Genomic DNA, 25,584 nt, shown 5'->3' on the forward strand with positions numbered 1-25,584 from the left:
CTTTCTGGATCCAAGATCCTAGCCCTCAACGACCCGGACAGAGGCTGCAAGACTCTAATTCCCAGAGGGCAGAGCGGTAGCTGCGCCTGCGCACTCTCAGTGAGGGCGTGTATGTCTGTGTGTCTGAGGGAGAGAGAGAGCGAGAGTGAGTGAGTGTGAGTGCTGGGTAGGGTGGTGGCCGTTACGTTCGGGGCAACGGCTACGGCAGTGGAGAAGTAAGAAGAGAAACAACGTCCGGCGCTTCCGCCTTCGCTTAGGAGGAGGAGGAGCTGGTAGGGAAAGGAAAGTGATTCGCCCTGGGCCTGAACTGGACAGAGTCGGGCTGGTGGGGGGTCTGGGCTATGAGCCTTTGAGGGTCGCTTGGGACGCGGAGCGAGACACGAGAGCCGAGAGGTATGTCTCAGCCGCCGCCGCCGCCGCCGCTGCCGCCTCCACCTCCTCCCCCTGAGGCTCCGCAGACTCCGCCGTCCCTGGCGGCGGCGGCTCCTCCGGGGGGGCTCTCGAAACGGAGAGACCGGAGAATCCTCTCCGGGAGCTGCCCGGATCCGAAGTGCCAGGCGCGTCTGTTCTTCCCGGCCTCCGGTTCTGTCAGCATCGAGTGTACCGAGTGCGGACAGCGGCACGAGCAGCAACAGCTGCTGGGGGTGGAGGAGGTGACCGACCCGGACGTAGTGCTACACAACCTGCTGCGGAACGCGCTGCTCGGGGTGACAGGGGCACCCAAGAAGAACACGGAACTGGTAAAGGTGATGGGCCTTTCTAACTACCACTGCAAATTGTTGTCGCCCATATTAGCTCGCTATGGAATGGATAAACAGACAGGCAGGGCTAAGCTTCTCCGGGACATGAACCAGGGTGAACTGTTCGATTGCGCTTTACTCGGTGACCGCGCCTTCCTCATCGAACCTGAGCACGTTAACACGGTGGGCTACGGCAAGGACCGCTCCGGAAGCCTCCTATATTTGCATGACACTCTGGAGGACATCAAGCGGGCCAATAAAAGCCAGGAATGCCTCATTCCAGTTCACGTGGATGGGGATGGACACTGCTTGGTGCATGCTGTGTCCCGGGCTCTAGTAGGCCGGGAGCTCTTCTGGCACGCCTTGAGAGAGAATCTTAAACAACACTTTCAGCAGCACCTGGCCCAGTATCAAGCCCTGTTCCATGACTTCATTGATGCCGCTGAATGGGAGGACATTATCAATGAGTGTGACCCTCTGTTTGTACCACCTGAAGGTGTTCCCTTAGGCTTGAGGAACATCCACATATTTGGCCTTGCCAATGTATTACATCGCCCTATTATTCTGCTAGATTCTCTCAGTGGCATGAGAAGCTCTGGTGATTATTCAGCCACCTTTCTGCCTGGGCTCATCCCTGCAGAGAAGTGCACAGGGAGAGATGGTCATTTGAACAAACCAATCTGTATTGCATGGAGTAGCTCTGGTAGAAACCATTATATCCCCTTGGTAGGCATAAAAGGGGCTGCTTTGCCCAAATTGCCTATGAATTTGCTGCCTAAAGCTTGGGGTGTGCCTCAGGACCTTATTAAAAAGTACATTAAACTTGAGGAAGATGGTGGTTGTGTTATTGGAGGAGACAGAAGTTTGCAGGATAAGTATTTGCTTAGGCTTGTTGCTGCTATGGAAGAAGTCTTTATGGACAAACATGGTATCCATCCTAGTTTGGTTGCTGATGTCCATCAGTATTTCTACAGGAGGACTGGGGTGATAGGAGTTCAGCCTGAAGAAGTCACAGCAGCTGCTAAAAAAGCAGTAATGGATAATCGCCTTCACAAATGTTTGCTCTGTGGTGCCCTTTCTGAACTTCATGTTCCTCCAGAGTGGTTGGCTCCAGGAGGGAAACTGTATAACCTGGCAAAAAGTACTCATGGACAGCTGAGGCCTGACAAAAATTATAGCTTTCCCTTGAACAATTTAGTTTGCTCATATGATTCAGTGAAAGATGTTTTGGTACCAGACTATGGGTTGAGTAACCTGACAGCTTGTAATTGGTGCCATGGCACTTCTGTGCGAAGGGTCAGAGGAGATGGGTCTATTGTATATTTGGATGGGGACAGAACTAATTCTAGGTCCACTGGTGGCAAATGTGGTTGTGGATTCAAACATTTTTGGGATGGTAAAGAGTATGACAATCTACCAGAAGCTTTTCCTATTACTTTGGAATGGGGTGGAAGAGTGGTCAGAGAAACAGTATATTGGTTCCAGTATGAAAGTGATTCATCTTTGAATAGTAATGTTTATGATGTTGCAATGAAACTTGTTACCAAGCACTTTCCAGGTGAATTTGGGAGTGAAATCCTGGTTCAGAAAGTTGTCCATACTATATTGCATCAGACTGCCAAAAAGAATCCTGATGATTATACTCCTGTAAATATAGATGGTGCTCATGCCCAAAGAGTCGGAGATGTACAAGGACAAGAGTCGGAGTCTCAGCTCCCAACTAAAATTATTCTTACTGGACAGAAAACGAAAACTTTGCACAAGGAGGAGTTAAACATGAGTAAAACTGAAAGAACTATTCAACAGAATATTACGGAACAGGCTGCTGTAATGCAGAAACGGAAAACAGAGAAGTTAAAACAAGAACAAAAAGGTCAGCCCAGGACTGTTTCTCCTAGTACCATTCGTGATGGTCCATCCTCTGCACCTGCTACCCCTACCAAGGCTCCCTATTCACCAACGACTTCTAAGGAGAAAAAGATCCGAATAACAACTAATGATGGACGACAGTCCATGGTTACACTTAAGTCTTCAACAACCTTTTTTGAACTTCAAGAAAGCATAGCCAGAGAATTTAACATTCCTCCCTATTTACAGTGTATTCGCTATGGCTTTCCTCCTAAAGAGTTAATGCCACCCCAGGCAGGAATGGAAAAGGAGCCAGTTCCTTTGCAGCATGGTGACAGAATTACAATAGAGATTCTAAAAAGTAAAGCAGAAGGTGGTCAGTCTGCTGCAGCACACTCAGCCCACACTGTGAGACAAGAAGAGATTGCCGTTACTGGTAAACTATCTAAGGAACTTCAGGAGCAAGCTGACAAGGAAATGTACTCCTTGTGTCTTTTAGCAACATTAATGGGTAAGATCATTTTAACCTAGATAGTTATTTCTTAATTGTGAATATAATGCATTGAGTTTTTCTCTTGTCTTTGTGGGAAAAAAAATTTAGTCATCAATTGATTATATATAAAGTTTAGGAGGAGATTATTTTCTTCAGTTTTGTTTTGTTTTGTTTTTTTAACAGATAATGGATATATGTTAGCATGATTCTCTACTGATTAAATATTTAGGACAACTATAACTTAAGAAAGTGAAAGTAGTCCCTTAACTGTCACCAGATTATTTCAATATAATTTATTGTTGTGATTTTTTTTTTATAGCCTTATAATGCCTCTGTTTAAAACCTTTAAAAATATTCCCTCCCCTCCCCGGGCTCTATTGAGCTTGCCCACTTTGTCCCTTTTCATTTATTTTTAAAATTTTCTTTTCCTGCATGTCATGTGATTTCAGGACTTCCTGTTTGATGAATTGCAGTTTCTGGTGTTTATATTCTCACTGCACTCCCACCTAATAGTCTCTGCCCTCCATTTCCTGCTCTTCCTTTTCCAGTTCATCACATTTTTATTTGTATGTTAGGATTTGTGTTTAAGTAATTCCTATGCTTACTGACTCTATGCCATCGATTGTAATGAGCTATTATAAACTCATGAGAAATAAAACAGAGGTAGATGTTAATGGGGTTGCTTAAGAAGTGTTTCTTTTTAATAATTCAGCATAAATTAAAAATATCAACCAAATATGTAAATTACATGATGATTTTAGATAATTTGGGATGTGCTCCAACAGTGCACTTTTAACGTGTTTATTTGCTTAATCTTTGTTTTTAAAATCACTCTTAATATGCTTTTACTAAGGCTTAAAGTAGAATTAAAATTTATATTACATATTAGAAGAGCCTTATTTTTGCTGAGATTAGAGCTTTTAACTGGAAAAGTGATCTGGGTTTGATTCTGTTTTCTAAGAGTAGTAAATATCAGTGAATTGGGCCTTGACCTACGAAAATGAAGATTATTTATTCCTGGCTTGTTAAATTTGTGGGCCTAGAAGTTAATAGGCAATCTAAAAGCTCTGTACACATTTATAACTTGATACTGATATTGCTGATTTTATTTTGGCAGACATAGCCATAGAATTGAGGGATATGTCAAGAAATGTATTAGGCACTGTATATTTCTCTCTCTCAGTTTCTGGTTTCTTAGACACTTCATGAAATAGAGGAAAGATCGTGTGATCTTTGGAGTCAGAAAGACCTAGAATTTAAATCTTGGCTCCACTACTTACTAACTTGGTGGTTCAGGCAAGCTGCTTAACTCCCCAAGACTTTAGTTGCCTCTTCTGTACAAAATACCCTTTGTAGTTGGTACCAGGGCAACACTAAAATACTCCTAGAACTCTGAAAATTAAATAACATCATTAGAGAATGGCTAAAATTAGGTATATGCAGAAGGTACTTTAAAAACTGGCGCTCTCCCAGGTGAAAAACAGGAAAGAGAAGGTCTTCCGCAATAAAAGGCGAACTGTTGAGGATGTAGCTCATCTCTTATCTAACCTTGGATGCTCGGTACCTAGTAGAGTGCCCAGCAAATTGTAGGCACTTTGAAATGTTTTTGATTGGATTAAATAGATGACATTAACATGTTTAAAGAAAGGCTATGTCAGCAGAAATGGAATGGATGGTCAGCATTGAACATTGAAAAAGAACTGAAAAGCAGAATTTGGCACTGTTTACACACTGCTGTACAAAGGGAAAAGATACATCATCTGGGGTTCATGAAAATTCTGGTAACTAGAAAGGTAATCTCTAAGGGTGGGAATATTTCATCAGTCCTCACCATGGCCTGGCTGAAAGAACTGTATCATTCAGTGATTCTTTATTCATCAAGTATCTATTCTAAGCACTCATTTAACTTCCTGATAAAAGTATTGAGGGACAGGTGAGAGTGCAGATAAAGATTATGTTCACTTAGAAGGCTATGTTCTCCATTGTAGATAAATAAATTGGCAAGAGCGAGACTATGATCAGTACTTTAAAGTCTGATCAGTATAGTAATATATTTTGTAATGAAAATCAGTAAAATATAGTTCTGGTTTATAATTACTCACTTTTTGAGTTTAGGTTGAGGTTTCTGGACCTGAATATCTGAATACTAGACTTTGGACTGCAATGAGTTCAACAAGATAATGTCTTCTTGTTATTATCTCTTCCCTCTTTACCTCCAACATTTATGTTGCTGCCACTCTAAACCCATACATCTGTTTAAATCTATTCCCAACAAAATTTGAGCGTAAAGAGTGTTTTATTAATTTCATGCTGTAGCACTTGAGAGATTTTCTGCTATAAAATAGTAAGAGAGTACCTGGCCTGCGTTAGTAACCTCTGTAAACATTCATTTTTTTTTAACCTTCTGATTTTCTATAACTATTTGAATTATGTAGAAAATAATCTTTTTTTTTTTTTTTTTTTTTTTAATTTAGAGAAAGCACAAGTGGGGGTGGAGGGCCAGAGGGAGAGGGAGAAAGAATCCCAAGCAGGCTCCATGCCCAGGACAGAACCCGATGCAGACTCAGTCCCATGACCCCAAGACTGTGACCCGAACCTAAATAAAGAGTGGGATGCCCAATCGCCTGAGCCAACCAGGCACCCCTAGAAGATATTCTAATAAAAAGTGATGTGGTGGTAAAATGTCCATTTGGGGATATATGTGTGTATATACATATATATGCTTGTGTATTTGTGTGTATACACACACACACACAAACACATGCACACATATACAACCTTTTGTAAAGAGTGCTGGAGAACTAAGTTTAGTTTGGAGAGGGCTGGAAAAAGGAAAATGACAGGGCTTATTTAGAAGATGGCAAATTCAAAATGCAGAAATTACTTTGTGAATTACCAAAATTTGAGCGTAAAGAGTGTTTTATTAATTTCATACTGTAGCACTTGAGAGATTTTCTGCTATAAAATGAGCTAAGCTGCTGATATGTTAGTGTAGGGCCTGGCACTTATTAGATGTCAAATAAATTGTTGAATGAATGAATGAATGAATGCAGAGCTAGAGATTGTGCTGGAGATACAAAGATGAATGCGACATAGATCTTGCCCTCCAGAAACTTACCTGCAGGATCTCAACTGAGGGCATTGTAATTATTATTTATTTGTATCAACAAATGCATCAGTCCTTTGCTCAGTATGAACCATTCATGAAACTAGTCACTTTGAATATATCATGGTAGTTTAAAATGAAATAATGTTCTACCTGTAATATTTCACATTTTAATCTACTTTATGCAGACTATTGAGCAATTTTTGCAGAAAAATATGAATATTTTTAAATATTCAAAGAATTCAAACATATATGAAGTAAAATATGATCATTGTCTTTAACATTTTTATTTCCTAGAGAAAATTGTACTCTGTGTGTGTGTGTGTGTGTGTAAACATTTACATTCATCTTCATTATTTATATGTGAGTGACTTTGGCATTACAAAATATCTTATTAAATTTTCTCGTAGATTTTTTTTTTTTTTAAAGATTTTATTTGTTTATTTGACAGACAGAGATCACAAGTAGGTAGAGAGGCAGGCAGAGACAGAGAGGGGGGAAGCAGGTTCCCTGCAGAGCGGAAAGCCCAATTCGGGGCTTGATCCCAGGACCCTGGGATTATGACCTGAGCCAAAGGCAGAGGCTTTAACCCACCGAGCCACCCAGGTACCCCATTGTAGACCGTTTTTAGGTGGATTCTCTTTGTGGTAGGCATGATATATCATTGATCATAAGTACTAAGCTAGTTTCTTTTTTCTTAGTAGTGTATTCCACTAAGTTTCGAGTTAATATTCTTTTTCCAAAGATAAAGACAAATTTGTGAAAAAGAGTCTGTCAGCTTGGCGTTGTTTTAACAGAATTGAATTGCTTGTGATATTTACCCCACTTCACTATAAGGTTAGTAGCCTTTCAGGAGTTGAGAAACTTGTTTGATTTTTATATATCATTTATCTTCCTGAAAAATGCATATAGATATATCTTAAGATAAATGTATGTTACACATGAATTTATACTATCATACTTTGGTGCTCGCTTCAGCAGCACATATACTATACTATCATATAGTATAAACATTGATTCTATTCCTTTTTGTACTCAACTACTTTGGCACCTTTTATTTTTCTTAATATAATCTAGTAATTGAAAAAATATGAAGAAATATGAATATTTTAAAATATGAATATTTTTAAATATTCAAAGAATTCAAACATATATGAAGTAAAATATGATCATTGTCTTTAACATTTTTATTTCCTAGAGAAAATTGTACTCTGTGTGTGTGTGTGTGTGTGTGTGTGTAAACATTTACATACAGGTTTGCGTGCCTGTATATGTATGATGTATGCATCTTTTAATGCTAACGATGACACTAAAAGTTGTATGGGTTGGTTACACTTCAGGGACTCAGTCTAAGGAGAGGAACAGCCATGCCTTTCTTAGAAATGGTTTTGACTGTTGATAAGGCAGATACATTTTTAGATGGGAGGATCTGCAGGAAGGGTGGAGATATGGCAACAATTCTTTCACCTAACCAATAGCTTTAGGATTATTTCTAGTAGAAATAGTCCCATGTCTGTACTTTAAATTTACATTTTGGCCAGTTTATTTTATGGTCATAGATACTTGAGTTCAGAGTTAATTTTAGGTATTTTGGGGGGAGAGTCTTTAAAAATGTATTTCTTCTTTCTTTTTTAAGTTTATTTATTTAGTACTCTCTACCAACCAACTCTGGGTTCAAACTCACAACCAAGAGTTGCAGTGCTTTTTCAGCTGAGCCAGCCAGATGCCCCTAAAAAGATATTTCATTTCATTACTCAGCCATAGAAAAAGAATGAGATCTTGCCATTTGTGAAATCATGGATGGACCTACAGGGTATTATGCTTAGTAAAATAAGTCAGACAAAAAAAAAATACCATATGATTTTATTTATATGTGGAATCTAAAAAACAAAAAAGAAACAGACCCATAAATTCAGAAAACAAACTGATGGTCCTGGGGTTGGGAGGAGTGAGCAGAATGGATGAAGAGGAGTGGGAGGTACAGCTTCCAGTTATGGAATGAATGTCATGGGAATGAAAGGTACAGTATAGGGAATATAGTCAATGGTATTGTAGTAGTGTTGTATGGTGACAGATGGAGCTACACTTGTGTGCATAGCATAATCTATAGAGTTGTCAAATCGCTCGCTGTTGTACACCTGAAACTAATGTAATGTCTGTCAATTATACCTCACTAAAAACATCTTTATTTCATATAGGTGTTAGATTTTAAAATTTGCTCACTTCATAAATTTCAAAGTAAAAACTTCAAATTGGCTTTTTAAAAATTCACTAAGAAATTTGGAATGATGAGCTTTTAAGCCCACTTTAACACCATGGTTTTATTAGTAGTAGTAAAAGCTAGAAAAATGTGATATTTTTTTTTCTTTTTAATTTTTAACTTTTTATAAACATATATTTTTATCCCCAGGGGTACAGGACTGTGAATCACCAGGTTTACACACTTCACAGCACTCACCAAAGCACATACCCTCCCCAATGTCCATAATCCCACCCCCTTCTCCCAAACCCCCTCCCCGCAGCAACCCTCAGTTTGTTTTGTGAGATTAAGAGTCACTTATGGTTTGTCTCCCTCCCAATCCCATCCTGTTTCATTTATTCTTCTCCTACCCACTTAAGCCCCCATGTTGAATCACCACTTCCTCATATCAGGGAGATCATATGATAATTGTCTTTCTCTGCTTGACTTATTTCGCTAAGCATGATATGCTCTAGTTCCATCCATGTTGTCACAAATGGCAAGATTTCATTTCTTTTGATGGCTGCATAGTATTCCATTGTGTATATACCACATCTTCTTGATCCATTCATCTATGGATGGACATCTAAAGGATTAGTGTCCAAAATCTATAAAGAACTTAGCAAATTCAACACCCAAATGTGACATTTTAAAAAGTGTTTCACTTTAACATACTTTTTGAAAGTTAAAAATTACCTCTTCAAGAGGAAACAAGTCAGATAAAGCGTAAGAAAAACCATCTGTAATACTACTGCCATTTATAACTACTATTTAGGTAGGAGAACTAAAGATTTTCAGGAGGAAGGATTTGAGGAAGATGAAATGTGAACAGAGGTTATTGATGATGGTGGTATATACTTTCTACATTTATATCTATACACAGTGTGTTGGATATAAATACTTTATTGTTTACTGTGAAGAAACAGATGAATTATAAAGTAAAATTAATTGGGGACTAACAAAAATATGAGTTAATATAATATTTGCTACATGCTTTACCAAGATATTCCTGTTCTCTTTGAGTTTGCTTTCTAATGGAATGGTAGAAAATAATTCTTTCCTTTTTTTTGGTAAGGTCTACTCTTTTAGTAACTTTCAAATATACAATATAGTATTACTAACTATAGTTAATATGTACATGGTGTATATTACATCCTCATAACATTTGATAAACTGGAAACTTGTAACTGAAAGTCTTCCCTTTCATTTTTTTTAAGATTTTATTTATTTATTTGACAGAGATCACTAGTAGGCAAAGAGGCAGGCAGAGAGAGGGGGAGGAAGCAGGTTCCCTGCTGAGCAGAGAGCCCGATGCGATGCAGGGCTTGATCCCAGTACCCTGAGATCATGACTTGAGCCGAAGGCAGAGACTTTAACCCACTGAGCCACCTAGGCGCCCTTCCCTTTCATTTTTGCTGTCATTTTTTTTTTATTAGAATCATGAAGAGGTATAGATGGTTCCATTAGTTGTATTTTATTCATATTAATACTGAAGAACAGTTACCATTGTGCAGCTTCTTTTAAGTTTTTCTGAACTTCTTTTAGGCGCTGTTAAAAGGAAAAAACCTCATTTATGCTGTTCATTCATTTAGATTCTTTCAGTGCATGTTGAGAGCGGTGTTCTATCTAGCACTGTGTCAGGCCCTGGGAATAGAGGTCACATAGACCACTGACCTTTTCCTGACTTCAAGAAGCCAGTCTAGAAGGGGAAGCAGAAAAGCACAGTAAATTAATCTGCAGGGCAGTGAGGGCTGTGGTGCTCATCTCCTGTATAGGAGTAGCAAGGCAGTTGTCTACTTACCTGCCTCTCTGAAGAATCCAAGAGGAAGTGACACCTGAATTGAGTTTTAAAGAATATATAGCAATTATTGACCTTTGGGAACCAGACCAGTTTGGTGGTGTTGCTTTGTAAAAGTGAAGTTACGGTGCAGTGAGAGATGTGAAATAGGAGAGAATGCAAGGATGACTCTTTGAGTGCCTTTATCTGCCATGAAAAAGGAACTTGCACTTTATGGTATGGTTTTGGGGAACCATTAAAGGTATAACTCAGAAGGAGGAGATATTTAAGGAGAACAGGATTGGAGAGAAAGCTAGTTAGGAGCTGATGGCGGTATTGCAGGCAGGAGACAGGCCTGAACCAGGTAATTATAGACCTGATGAGGGCAAATGCAATGGAGAGCAGTATGGCGCTGATTGGGCACTTGTGCAGAGTGTAACAATTCCTGCTTCCTGATCTCTAATCTCTTTTTTTTGGTTCTGTTACCAACAAACATGACTTAGTGGAAGTATTTGTATACCAAAGGAAATAATTTGTCTATTTTTTTCCCCCACCAGTTGTTGATACCATGGATTTCTTTTTCTTTCTTTCCTTTTTTTTTTTTTTTTTTTAAGTTAATGTATAATGTATTACTTGTTTCAGGGCTGTAGGTCTGTGAATCATCAGTCATACACAATTCACAGCACTCACCATAACACATACCCTCCCCAATATCCATCACCCAGCCACCCTATCTCTCCCACCCCACCCCTCCAGCAACCCTCAATTTGTTTCCTGAGATTAAGAGTCTCTTAGGGTTTATCTTTCTCCCTGGTCCCATCTTTTTTCATTTTTCCCTCCCTTCCCCCATGACTCCCCACCTTGCCTCTCAAATTCTTCATGTCAGTGAGATCATATAGTAATTGTCTTTCTCTGATTGACTTATTTCACTTAGCATAATAGCCTCTAGTTCCATCCACTTAATTGCAGATGGCAAGATTTTGTTTTTTGATGGCTGCACAGTATTCCATTATGTGCGTGCGTGTGTGTGTGTGTGTGTGTGTGTGTGTGTATCCCACATCTTCTTTACATGCCATGTGTTTCTGTAAGAAAAAACTGGATAGTTCTGTCATATATGTTGTAACACAATTTGACCTCTGGTAAAGGTTTAGTATCAGTGGAAAGGGATGGCTTAAGCTTTGGATTCAAGCCCTGTCTCTACCACTTACAAGCTGTTCGATCTTGGGAAAATTGCTTAGTTTGTTTCCTTTTCTGTAAAATAGAACTTCATTGTGATGAAAAACTAAACTATGTAAAGTGCCTGCTCAAAGCTGGGTAGATAATAGAGGTTTCAATTTACTTATCCTTCCCTTAAAGCAACAGAGCATGCATACTCAAAGAGGCCACATACTGCTTTTGAAGGGGGATGAAGTTCTTGAGAGAGGGTAAACAAAATCTTTATTTAATGAGTAAAACTCTGATATACTGTAGTACATAAATAGATAAACAGTATATCTGTCTCTCTGTAGTACTCAAGTGCCATGGAGGAGGCTGCTCAGCAAAATGTTTTAAAGGGATCTTTAGGAATAATTTTTTTAAAAGGATCCTTAGAGGGATAGAATGAAAACAAGGTTGATACACTCCAGCAGAGTTCTACTTTAAGAAGTTCTGCCTGCTTAAATAAGGAGTAGTAAGATAGGAAATGTCATTTTTTTAACTAGTATTTAATGGTGGTCAGTTCGGGAGAATTCACTATTTTGAGACCTATTCAGACTTTTACCAAAAAAAATTTAAGTGCTACCAAATAATTTTTTTAAAGCTTTTATTTATTTATTTGACAGAGAGAGACAAGCAGGGGGAGTAGCAGGCAGAGGAAGAGGGAGAAGCCAACTCCTTGATGACCAAGGAGCCCAATGAGGGACTTGATCTCAGGACCCCAGGATCATGACCTGAGCTAAAGGCAGAGGTTTAACCAACTGAGCCACCCAGGCGCTCCACTACTATATAATTTTTATGTGTTTTCCAAATAAATATTCTGAGCCCGCATCGGGCTCTCTGCTCAGCGGGAAGCCTGCTTCCTCCTCTCTCTCTCTGCCTGCCTCTCTGCCTACTTGTGATCTCTGTCTGTCAAATAAATAAATAAAATCTTTAAAAAAAAAAAGAAGTAGTTATCCATATGAAATGTAATCATAAGTCCAACAGTCAGAACTTACACTGCAAGTTGTTAACATTTTATATTTGGAGGCTTTACTAATATTCAAAATTTAAAATCAAATTCATATGTCCACCCTTAAATTTAGCCATATTCCAGTGATACTGTATCATTAGTGAATGAAGTGTTTATGTTTAAGTAAATGTTCTAGTTAACTGAAACTTTAAGGGCCAAGGCTTTTAAAATTTGCAAACTTTAAACTGATGTATTGAGTACTCTAAACTTTAGCCAACTGCCATGCAAATTTGTATTCCTGTTTATAAATGTGGGAAGGGGTTAGAGCTCTGAGAGATTGCATGTATATAATGATTGAGCCACATCATTAGTAACCTTCATTCAAATGTGAGATCCAGTAAAATTTTCTAGTATGAAAAATAAAAATTGATCTTTCTTTGTTAAGATTAACTAACAAAAAGTCCTGACTGCAAATATAGTATTATCATTATCAGATTAGAAAATAATGAAAGTATAAAGAAACAAAAACAATCATTCCACAAACCAAAAGTAATTTTTAAAAAAATCATTTATTGGGGCACCTGGGTGGCTCTGTCCATTAAGCATCTGCCTTCAGCTCAGGTCATGATCCTGGGGTCCTGTGACTGAGCCCCGCATTGGGCTCCCTGCTCAGTTGGGAGCTTGCTTCTTCCTCTTCCTCTGCCTGCCATTCTCCCTGCTTGTGCTCTCTCTGTTAAAAAGATAAATAAATAGATAATAAAAAAAAATTCGTTTGGGGGAGAGAAAGAGAATCCCCAGCAGGCATCATGCTGAGCTGAGTGTGGAGCCTGATGCAGGGCTTGACCCCACAATGCCATAACTTGAACCAAAACCAAGAGTCTGATGCTTAACCAACTGTGCCACCCAGCACCCTCAAAATTAACTAATTTTTATGTTCTTCTTTTCTTCACTAATTTTTTTGAACAGTGACTATCGGTCTTTTTATTTGAAACTTCTTATTGAAATAGTCACTGCCAAGGATGTTCTTAAAAAAATTTTTTGTGAAATGGTCATTTGCTTGTGGACATTTTGTAGACTTCTAAAGGTTATTCTGAATCTCTTCAACAAGGCATTTTCCCCCTAAATTTCTTTTTAAGAAAGTCAACTTTGGAATAACACAATACAACATTAATTACTTATCTTTAGTCTACCTATTTACTTTTCTCCCTAGACCCTTTCATCTATTTTTTATTTGGTTGAAACAAATAGAGAATACACATTTCTGTGTTCTACTTGTTAAAAATAAGTATCTTTCAATAACCTTCTTTGTTCCTCTAGTTCAAGGTTATGAACTACTTTCCTTTGACTTGGTGTCTTCAGATATATTTTGTTTAATATGCCCAGTATTGACTCATGTAGTTTTAAAGACATTTTTTAATTAGTTCCTACACTTAAAAATTGGGAGACTTCACATGAAAAACTGAGGTTTCTGGCTTCTGAAAAGCCATATGGTCTTAAAATATTGGGCCTATACTCTTCATGACAGCACTTGGTAGTGGCTACCACCTTTGATGGGCCATGGATTTTCTAGTTTGTCACAGTCTCATCACTCTGTATCATCTCTTTATATTACACCAAGCACTGTCACTCATTTAGATCTGCTCTGCAATCTCTATTTGAGGTTAATCATTAAGCAACCTTGGGTTGAACTCTTTTGTTTGTTGCTAATACTATATCTGTTTTTATTTTACAGGAGAAGATGTGTGGTCTTATGCAAAGGGGCTTCCTCACATGTTCCAGCAGGGTGGAGTATTCTACAATATTATGAAGAAAACCATGGGTATAGTTAATATCTGATTTTATTCTTAGATAATATCTCCACTTAGGCTGTTGTAAGATTAAGAAGGTCAGATATTCTAAAGCTATTTCCAACAGCAGTTTTTTGTATATGTTCTTCTTCAGCAGTTCTTCTTTGCCTAGTCAAAACAGATTTTTCTGAAATCATCAGCTGTTTTTTCTGCTATAATATTACTAAAAAGTCTCCTATTACTTTCTTGCTGCTATTTTCTCATTAAATTCTGTATACAGTTCTTAATAACTAAAGATAGAATTTGAAATTAGAAACAGATTTGGTTATAATAGTAGTGACTATACCAGAACCAGAAAGTACAGTACTTTTGTTGTTGTTGTTGTGTTTTGGCTGTTATTATATACCTCAGTGTTTTATGGATTTTAAGAAATTGCTCATTTTATATCTAACTTCTTTCCACATTGTGTATGCATTGTTTATAAAGATATGTGAAAGTATACAACTGTATCTTCAGTTTTATGGTCTTAAGAGAATGATGAGCAGTGTGTGTGTTTACCTCAAATGTTTTTTCAGAGTTGATGTGAATGATTTGGCCCCAGACTTTATCACTCTAGCTTTTCTCATTTTTTCACCTACCTAACCTCTGTATACATTAACTGCATAATCACTATTTATGGTTTGTATCTCTTACACACCTTTTTTTTCTTTCTTCAAAAAAACCAACCAACTTTGCTGTTGTAGAAATGTTCAAACATACATAAAAGTAGCAGAATAATATAATGAACCCCTATTTACCCACTCAGCTTCAAAAATTATCAATCCTTCTATTCCCCTCACTGGACTATTTTAAAATAAATCCCAGATATAATATAATTTCATCTGTAAGAATTTCAGTGTGTATCTCTAAAAGTAAGAACTTTAAAAAAAACCTATAATGTGATTATCACATATGAAAAATATGAAAAATAATTTTTAAAACATCACCAAATACCCAGTCAGTGTTTTAATTACTTGATTTTTGATTGTCTCAAAAAAAATTTTTGTTTTCTTTCAGTTTATTTGAATCAGGGACCAAAGAATGACTGGCTGACTGGTTTCCTTCCTTTCTTCCTTGATCTTACCTTATCCTCCCTTCTTCCCTCCCTTCCTCCCTTCCTTCCTGTCTACCTTCCTCCCTCCCTAAGACAGGATTCTTAAAGCATAATTTGCATACAGTAAAATTCACCTTTTGTAGATACAAAGATATGTGAATATTGACAAACATATATGGCCATGTAGCTACCACCACAATCAAGATATAGAGTATTGCCATCGTTCCAAAAAGTTGCCCTGTGCCTCTTTCTAAGTAATCCCTTACTCCTACCCCTAGGCCTTGACTTGACAACCACTGATTTTTTTTTGTCTCTTTATGTTTTTGCCTTTTCTATATCACCATATAAATGGATGAATATAACCTTTTGTGTCTGGCTTCTTGGATTTAGCACAGGGGTTGGCAAACTACTTCTCCAGGTACCATATCAGGCCTGTATATATAATGTTGTTGTTACATATAAATTTTATATATATATATATATATATATATAGTAAGAAATTGCTACCTGTATATATAAAGTTTTCTCAGAAAACAGCAAAAAAACCACCAAAAAACAAACAACCCCAAAATTACAGACACACTCATGTTTACCTAGCTATTTTCATACTACAATGGCAGAATTGAATAGTTGTGGCAGAAACTATATGGTCTGAAAACCTAAAGTATTTACTGTATTGCTCCATTACAGGAAAAAAATTGCCAATTTCTGTTCTACCTTACTGCTTTTGAGATTCGTCTGTCTGGTTGCTTATATTAGTTTATTTTCTCATATAGCTGAGTCGTATTCCATTGTGTGGAATATTTTTGAAAATATTCATATTTTTCATAGCATATTTTTGAAAATCTATAACTGATTGAAGGACATTCGGGTGATTTTCAGTTTTGAGTTCCTATGTATAAGGCCACTGTAAACATTTGTGTATAGGTCTTTGTGTGTGGACATATGTTTCACTTTCCTTTTGTAAACACCTAGGAGTGGGATTGCTGAGTCAGATGGTAAGTCATATGGTAAGATACATGCTTATCTTTATAAGAAACTTCGAAACCATTTTCCAAAGTAGCTGGACTCTTTTATATTCCTTATTACTGTGTTGGAGTTCCAGTTTCTCTCTTCCTTATCAGTACTTGGTAGTATCAGTTTTTGTTTTAAGACTATTTTATTAGGTGGTTTTAATTTGCATTTCCCTAATATCTAATGATGTTGAGCATCTGCTCATGTGCTTATTTGCTTCCTCCTTCTTTTGCTCATTTTTAAATTGGTTTGAATCTTCTTTTTAGTTGAGTTTTGAGAGTTCTTTATATATTCTGACACACATCATTTATCAGGTAAGTGTTTTGCAAATATTTTCTCCCAGTTTGTAGTTTGGCTTTTCATTCTTTTAACAGTATCTTCTGAAGATCAGAGATTTCTAATTTTGATAACTTATTAACAGTTTTTTCCTTTTATACTTTTTGTGTCCTGTCCAAAAAAATCTTTGCCCAGTCAAAGGTGACAAAATTTTCTTCTGTGTTTTCTTCTATCAGTTTTATAGCTTTAGGTTTTATATTAGGCTTATGATCTATTTCAAGTTGATTTTTTTAATATGTTGCAAGGTATGAGTTGAGGTTCATTTTTTAATGTTATGGATATCCAATTGTCCCAGCACTGTTTATTCATCAAAAATCAGTTGACCAGGGGCGCCTGGGTGGCTCAGTGGGTTAAGCCGCTGCCTTCGGCTCGGGTCATGATCTCAGGGTCCTGGGATCGAGTCCCGCATCAGGCTCTCTGCTCAGCAGGGAGCCTGTTTCCTCCTGTCTCTCTCTCTATCTGCCTCTCTGCCTACTTGTGATCTCTCTCTGTTAAATAAATAAATAAAATCTTAAAAAAAAAAAATCAGTTGACCATGGATCATACAGTTGAAAAGGATGAAGTATATGGGAAATATAGCATCATTAAAATTATTTTAAAAAATCAATTGACTGTATATGTGTGGATCTATTTTTAGAGATTGTTTTCTGATTTGTTGATGTATGTCTCTCCTTTCACCAATAACTTGTCTTGATGAAAGTATCCATATAGTAATTCTTGATATCAGTTATTATGAGTCTTCCATCTATTCTTTTCTATTTTTTAAAGTTTTTATTTAAATTCCAGTTAGTTAACATATAGTGGATGTAATATTAGTTTCAGGTATGCATTATAGTGATTCCACACTTCCATGCAATGCTTGGTGCTCATCTCAAGTGCACTCCTTAATCCCCATCACCTGTCTGACTCATTCCCCCACCTACCTCCCTTCTGGTAGCCATTAGTTTACTCTCTACAGTTAAGGCTCTGTTTCTTGGTTTGCCTCTCTTGCTTTCCCCACCCTTTTTCTACCCTTTGCTCATTTGTTTTGTTTCTTAAATTCCACTTGAGTAAAATCAAATGGTATTCATTGTTTTTTACCTTACTTCGTTTAGCATAAAACTCTCTCTAGCTCTATCCATGTCAGTTGCAAACTTCTTTATTTATTCTTTTCCAAAAAAAATTTTTGGGATTCTAGGTGCTTTGCTTATTCATATAAATTTTAGAATCATCTTGACAGTTTCTGCAAAAAAGTCTGCTGGGATTTTTATTGTGATTTATGGACTCTGAGGATCAAATTGAAGATATTTTTACATCGAATCTTCTGATTCATGAAAATACTGTATTTCTCCATTTATTTAAGTGTTCTTCAATTTCTCTGATCAAAATTTTATAATTTTCAGCATATAGTTCTACATATCCTTTCTTAGAGTTATACCTAAATATTTCATGTTTTGGGAATGCTGTTGTAAAAGATGCTTTTTTAAAATTCCAATTTCTTGGGGTGCCTCAGTGGTGCAGTCAGTTAAGCATTGGACCCTTAGCTTTGGCTCAGGTTGTCAGTCAGTTCAGAGTAGTGAGATTGAGCCCCATGTTGGCCTCTGCACTCAGCGCCGAGTCTATTTAGTACTTTCTCTCCCTCTCTCTTTGCCCTTCCCCACCCCTGCTCTCTCTCTCTCTCTTGCTCTTTCTCTCTCTCAAATAAATAAATGTTTTTTTTTTTTTTTTTTAAATTCCAACTCCTTTTGTTCTTAGCTAGTATAGAAAATAAGATTGGTTTTTAGGGATGCCTGGGTGGCTCAATCCACTGGGTGTCTGCCTTCTGCTCGGGTCATGATCTCAAGACCCTGGGATTGAGGGCCGCATTGGGCTCCTTGGTCGGTGGGAATCCTGCTTCTCCCTCCACTTGCCTCTCTCTCTGCCTGCTGTTCCCTCCTTCTTGTGTTGTCTCTGACAAATAAATAAGTAAAACCTTTTAAAAAAAGAGAAGATTGGTTTTTAATTTTTTATTTTTTTTAGAAGATTTTATTCATTCATTTGAGAGAGCACAGAGAGAGGTCACAGAGTGAGAGGGAGAGGGAGAAGCCGACTTGCCACCGAGCAGAGAGCCTGATGTGGGGCTCAGTCCCCGGACCCTGAGACCATGACCCAAGCTGAATGCGGATACTCAACTAACAGCCACCCAGAGCCAAGACCTCATATCCTGTGACCTTTTTATATGCACATATTCTAGTAGCAGATTCTGTGGAATTGTCTATGTAGGTCAGCATGTCTTTTGCAAAGACAAGACAGTTTTATTTCTTCCTTTTTAGTCAGTATGCCTTGTATTTCTCTCACTTGCCTTATTACAGTGGCTATAAGTTTATTGCTGAATAGGTGTGGTGAGAGCAGACATCCTTGTCTTGTTCCTGAAAGCAATTCAGCCTGTAGGTTTTCCAGAAATGCCCTTTTATCAGGTTGAGGACATTCCATTCTGTTGATAGTGTACTGAGAGTTTATATTTTGAATGGATGTTGAATTTTATCAGGTGTTCTTTTCCTGCATCTGTTGAAATGATCTTACGGTTTTTCTGTTTAGTTTATTGTTAGGGTGAATTACACTGATTGATTCTTGGATGTTGAACCAACTTTGCATGTCTGGATTCAAATTCAGACATATTTTGTTGAGAGTTTTGCATCTGTGTTCATGGGACATAATGATATGTAGTTTTCTTAAAATGACTACTTAATCAGGATAATGTTGGCTTCATAAAATGGAGTTGGGAAGTGTTTGCTTCTCTTCTGTTTTCTGGTAGATTTGTAATACTTTGATACAGTAATTTCTTTCTTAATTCTCTGGTAGAATTCACCAGAGAAGCCATCTGTGCTTGGAGTTATCTTTGCTGGACAGTTTTTAGCTATGAATTTAATTCACTTAATAGAATCCTCTTAAGATTTGTGTCTTTTTTTTTTTTTTTCTGTAAGCTTTGTTAGTTTTGTATTTGTCTTTCAAGAAGTCTTTCTATTTCATCCAATTTTATTGGCTAAAATTGTTCATAATATTCCCTTGCTGTCCATTTAATATCTGAAAGGTCTGTAGCTCTTTCATTTCTGGTATGGGCAATTTGTGCCTCTCTTACTGAGCAATCCAGCTAATGGTTTATCAGTTTTACTGATCTTTTCAAAGAAACAGCATTTGTTTCACAGGTTTTCTGTGACTTCAGTTTCATTGATTTCTGCTTTTACATTTATTTTTTCCTTCTTTTTGCTTGCTTTGGGTTTAATTTGCCCTTTTCTTTATAGGTTCTTTATGTAGACGCTTAGATTCTTATTTATAAACTTCTGTGTTCTAATAAAGCATTTTAAGCTATAAGTTTCTCTCTGAGCATCCTCCCCTCTCTTATTTTGGCATCCCTTTCTTTTTACTTTCCATTTTAGCTTTATTCTACATCCTGAATTATATTGATATCAGTTAATGGTTTTATAAAAGTTAGTGTGACGATTGATTAATGACGCTCTCAGTAATTAGGGTAAATATGCACTTTCCTGCATTTCGTGCAACTGAATGAAGTTCCCTCCTTTGTTTTTTGTGGGGGAGGGGTACATGGTGGGTGGTTATGGGGATGACTCTTGATTATTTACTAAATAGTTAAATGTTTCTGGTTTCAGTTTTTTTTTAAATGTTAGCTCTAATGTTAAGACAGTTTAATGTGGAAAGAATTGTTTTTTCAACAAATGGTGCTGGGACAACTGGATATTTACATACAAAAGAATGAAGTTTTGACTTGTACCTCACACCAAATAAAAAATTAGCTCAAATTTATCCACCACCTAGATAGAGGAGTTACAACTAGAAAACTTTTAGAAAAAGACCATAGGCATAAAATTTCTTGACTTTGGATTTGGCAAAGCCTTCTTAGATATGACACCAAAAGTACAAGCAACAGAAGAGAAAAGTAGATAAGTAAGAAACAAACTTTTGTGCTGTAAAGGACACCATCATGAAAGTGAAAAGATGGACACCTGGGTGGCTCAGTTGGTTAACCGTCTGACTCTTGATTTCAGCTCAGGTCATGATCTCCAGGTTGTGAGATCAAGCCCCATGTTAGGCTCTACGCTGGACGAGGAGCCTGCTTAAGATTCTCTGTATCTCCTCTGCTCTCTCTCATGCTTTCTCTCTCTTAAAAAAAAAAAAAAAAAAAAAAAAAGTGAAAAGACAGCCCACAGAGTGAGGAAAATTTGCAAATTATGTATCTGATAATAGATTTGTATCTAAAATATAAAGAATTTGGGGCACCTTGGTGGCTCAGTTAGTTAAGTGTCTGTCTTTGGCTCTGGCCATGATCCCAGGGCATGATTCCAGGGGCCTGGGATTGAGCCCTGCATCAGGCTCCCTGCTCCTCCCTTGGAGGATATGCTTCTCCTCCCTCTGCTCCTCTCCCCTGCTGTGTACTCTCTTTTCCTCAAATAAATAAATACATACAGTGTTTAAAAATATATATAAAAATATATATAAAGAACTCATCAGTAAAATGCCAAATAACCTGATTTTAAAATGGGCAAGATATCTGAATAGATATTTCTCCAAAGAAAATATACAGCCATTAAGTACATAAACTGATGTTTAGATACTCAGCATTATTAACCATCAGAGAAATGTAAATCAAAACCATAATGACATAGTACCTCACATTCACTAGAATGGCTATAATCAAAAAGGCAGATAAGAACTGTTGGCAAGGAGATATAGAGATATTGGAACCCTCATACTGCTGGTAGGAATGTGAAATGGTACAGCCACTTGGGAAAACAGTCTGGCAGTTCCTCATATTTAACTGGTTACAACCCAGCAGTTCTACTCTTAGGTGTATACCCAAGAGAAATGAAACCTGTCCATGCAAAACTTGTACACAAATGGGTCATAATAGCATTATTCATAATAGTCAAGAGTGGAAACAACCCAAAATTTCCATCAACTGGTGATTGGATAAGTAAGATTTAGTATTTGGATACAATGAAGTATTATTTGGCAATAAAAAGGAATGAAGTATCGGTACATGCTATATCATGCATGAACCTTGAAAAATTACGCTACATGAGACAAACCAGTCACAATAGACCATGTATTATCCCATTTAAATGAAATGTCACAGAATAGGCTTACCTACAGAGACAGAGTAAATCAGTATTTCCTAGGGCTGGGAGTTAGGGTAAGGGGAGGAAATGAGAGTGACTACTAATGGGTTTGAGTTTCTTTTCAGGGTGATGAAAATGTTCTAAAAGTGTTTGGTGATGGTTCCACAATGCTGTGAATATACTGACAACCATTCAGTTGTACACTTAAAATGAGTTTTATGTGAATTATCTCTCGGTAGAACCATTAGAGTTTTTTCAAATGTTTCCTGTCTCAATTTAACCTTATTAGGGAGTGGTTTAGAGCTCTGAAGTAAGAACATCTGAGTTCCAATTTTGGTTCTACCACTACTCCCTCTGTGACTTCTAAGTTTTAGTGTCTTCATTAGTAAAGTGGGTATTATAATCTCAGGGTTGTTAGGATCAAATGAAATCATGTACATAAAGCAGTTAGCAAAGGGCCCGGTACCTATTAAGTAATTAGCTAATGTTTGTTATTATTAGAATTTCAGCTGTCATTTGCAGAATAATTAAAATTCTTTTGACTATAACAACCATTTGAAATGGGTCATTGTTAGAAAATTATTTTACTTTTCAAAATACAGTTGTTTCTAATATTTGTAGCAGGGTTTTATCTTTTTTTAAATTTCATTTTTTCAGGTAATCTCTATGCCTGATATAGGGCTCCTACTCTTGATCCTAAGGTCAAGAGTCCCATGTCCTCTAACTTAGCCAGCCAGGTGCCCCTTACCTCTTTTGTTTAGGACATATTCATGTGGCAAATCATTATTATCCTGTAGTCAAAGAATCACACTATATCACCCAAAACACATATACCCATGTCCTCCAATAATTGGAACATACTTCTCTTTTTACAAATCCACCCTAACAAACATATGGTTATATCTACATTAGAACAGAAATATTTCCCAATTTAACTAGACTATTAATATTCTTATTCCTTATATTTGGAAAGATATTTTAAAGTTCTTTTGCTTAAAATATAAGTTTCTTTGCAGGTTTTTATGTAGAGACAAATGCAGATGTAGATGACAAATTTGGTTAAAACTTGTATAGCTATCTTAATTTATAATGTTGAGTTTTGCTTGTGTTTGAACTTTATGAAAATGGAAATTGAAAATTATGCTATATATATTCTCTGTGATTTGCTGCTTTTATGCAACAGGTTTTCAGATTTATTCATGTTGATGGGTTCAACTGTCATTCATTTTCATTACTGCATAGTATTCTGTTTTATCATTTTAATATTATTCATCCATTGTTCTGATGCATTTCTGGGTGTGTTTTTGTTTTTGTTTTTTTTGATGTAAGGAAGAATGTAGCTCTAAATATTAGTATATATTTTTTGTGTGTAAATGTGTGATGGAACTTTTGATATGAGATACAGGAATTTTAATAACCTTGATTCTTAAAATTTAAGACTACATAAGTTACATAAAATGTAAATGATTATGCTTAAAGGGAGTACAGCCCATAAAGTATTTAATACATATTCAGAATATTTTTAATAATGTAAAAGGTTTAGAAACTATAGAAATCAGAAACATCACCTATGATTTTTAATTATTTGTCTCATACATACATGTTTTGGCCTGATTGTAATTACAGTACTTAGATTTGTTTCCTGCTACTCATGTGCATTTTATTATATATATGAGGCATCATAGGTTTCTTGTTTATATCAGTTCCTAATAGCTGCATATTACTTCCATCAGGTGGATAGACCATAATTTTCTTAGCCATTCTTTTCTTGTTGAAAGCTTACTTTGACTGTTTCCAGTGTTTCATTGTGAATGATACTGTGATATGTGGGACTATGATCCTTTCCAGGAATGACCAAAGGAAAGCATCACAATAGCAGTCTGGAAACAATTACAAAACTTTTTGATCTAATAGAGGAACTAAAACCATTGACTGCCTGATTTATATTAGGCAGTCTGTGTTATGCTTTGCATGTTTTCTCATTTAATACCAAATAATCAGTGAACCGAGTATACCTATCATTATACTTACCTGATTGTATTATAATGATCTGTTTGTACCTGTCTCCTAAGAATTACATTTTATTTGAATCTTCAGGGTCTATTTTAGTTCCTGACATATAGTGAGACTCAATAAGTGTCATCTGTTGAAGTGAATGTTTGAAAGTTTTGCTTAATATCTGGACTTAATCATTCAAAATTCTCTTCTTTGCTCCCTTTGTTTCTTGAACCAAGTTTTACTTTTCCGCATCTGCCTGGCAAAACCTTTGTCTATAATGCTTCTGAAGATAGACTAGAATTGTGTGTGGTTACTGCAGGACATTTCCCCATCGGTCCTGGTTTTGAAGATTAATAGTTAAAGAGGCTGTAAGTCAGGTTCAAGCAGAGGCTACTACAAGAAGTAGAGAATCAAGTCCCTCACATGGGCTATTTACAGATCTCTGAGGTAGGGGATTGGTAATAAGCCGATTCCAAGGCTATGGCCTGAAAAGGAACCATTGAGACCACATCTCTAATTTTAAATTTTGTCTGTCTCTTTTTGTCAGTTACCTATGCCAGAAACGTTCCAAGAGGAAATTCTGTTGGATTTTTATTAATGGATACTTACCACTGAAATGAATGTTTATTAAAAATTACTGTGTATTTCATTTGCAGTTCAGTTCTTTTCTCTGGTTATTTAGAATATTCGCAATGATACATTAGAACCACTCTGTAGCTTTTTTCAGGGGAGGAAGAACTACTCTTAATAACCTACAAAGTCAGGGGCACCTGGGTGGCTCAGAGAGTTAAACCTCTGCCTTCAGGGGCGCCTGGGTGGCTCAGTGGGTTAAAGCCTCTGCCTTCGGCTCGGGTTCATGATTCCAGAGTCCTGGGATCGAGCCCCACATTGGGCTCTCTGCTCAGAGGGGAGCCTGCTTCCTCACCTCTCTCTCTGCCCGCCTTTATCCCTACTTGTGGTACTCTGTCTGTCAAATAAATAAAATCTTAAAAAAAAAAAAAAAAATCTCTGCCTTCTGCTTCGGTCAAAATCTCAGGGTCCTGGGATTGAGCCCTGCATTGGGCTCTCTGCTCTGCAGGGAGCCTGCTTCCCCCTCTCTCTCTGCAAGCTGCTCCACCTACTTGTGATGTCTCTCTCTGTGTCAAATAAATAAATAAAAATCTAAAAAAAAAAAAAAAATAATAACCTACAAAGCTGGAGACTACCTAAATGCCCACTAAGCATTCTAGAGTTCACTCATTCTCCACCTCTGTATTTGTGTAGCACTAACAATTTCACTCATTTTTAACTAGTTTGCTTTTGCCTTTATATTTTGCCATAAACATAACCATTTGCACCATATATTATTAAGAGTTCTTTGCTTCATGGTTTCTATGCTGGGCATGGAGCGTACTTAAAAAAATAAGAGTTCTCTACTATATCTTTCTTTTGTTGTTAACATAGAAAATCTTTGGTTTTATGAAATTTGAAAACCCCCATTTTTGCATACTTGTAATATACTTTGAGAAACAAATTTAAAATGTAAGGATATTGGATAGTTTAAAAGACACACAATTTTCTTATACCTCAGTTGGAAAAAGTATAAAATTTTGGAATACCAGAGAGTGAGATCAAGTTCCTCAACTAGAAAATAGAAGCCTGCTTTCAAGTTCTTCTGTTCCTACATTAGTTGACTATGAGAAGTAAATTAAACTGCAGGGTCCGTTTGAGGAGCATCTGTACTTCAGGCTTATTTTGGTGGGTGTGACTTAACAGAGAGGAATAAGAGGAGTAACATGAAATACAACTTTTTTTTTAAGAAAAAAAAATTTCTTATATTGCAACCCAAGTGCCATTGCTTAGAGTTTTATACCAAAGGCACAGTGCATTAATGTTAGCTTTCCTAAATATGCCCACATAATTACTTCTTTAACT

General features: G+C 36.9%; 1 protein-coding gene across 1 annotated transcript in view; it reads left to right on the plus strand.

Moving 5' to 3' along the window:
• The first annotated feature begins 73 nt into the window (after positions 1-73).
• The window catches only part of VCPIP1 (valosin containing protein interacting protein 1), a 31,024-nt gene continuing 5,513 nt past the window's right edge, over positions 74-25,584 (plus strand). The window contains exons 1-2 of the mRNA XM_082719117.1: positions 74-3,099; positions 14,082-14,168. Of these exons, the coding sequence (XP_082575243.1) occupies positions 396-3,099; positions 14,082-14,168 (2,791 nt within the window). The 5' untranslated portion in view covers positions 74-395. The remainder of the gene's footprint in view (positions 3,100-14,081; positions 14,169-25,584) is intronic.

This window comes from Mustela nivalis (assembly GCF_964662115.1).
Source record: "Mustela nivalis genome assembly, chromosome: 2".
Classification (NCBI taxonomy): domain Eukaryota; kingdom Metazoa; phylum Chordata; class Mammalia; order Carnivora; family Mustelidae; genus Mustela; species Mustela nivalis.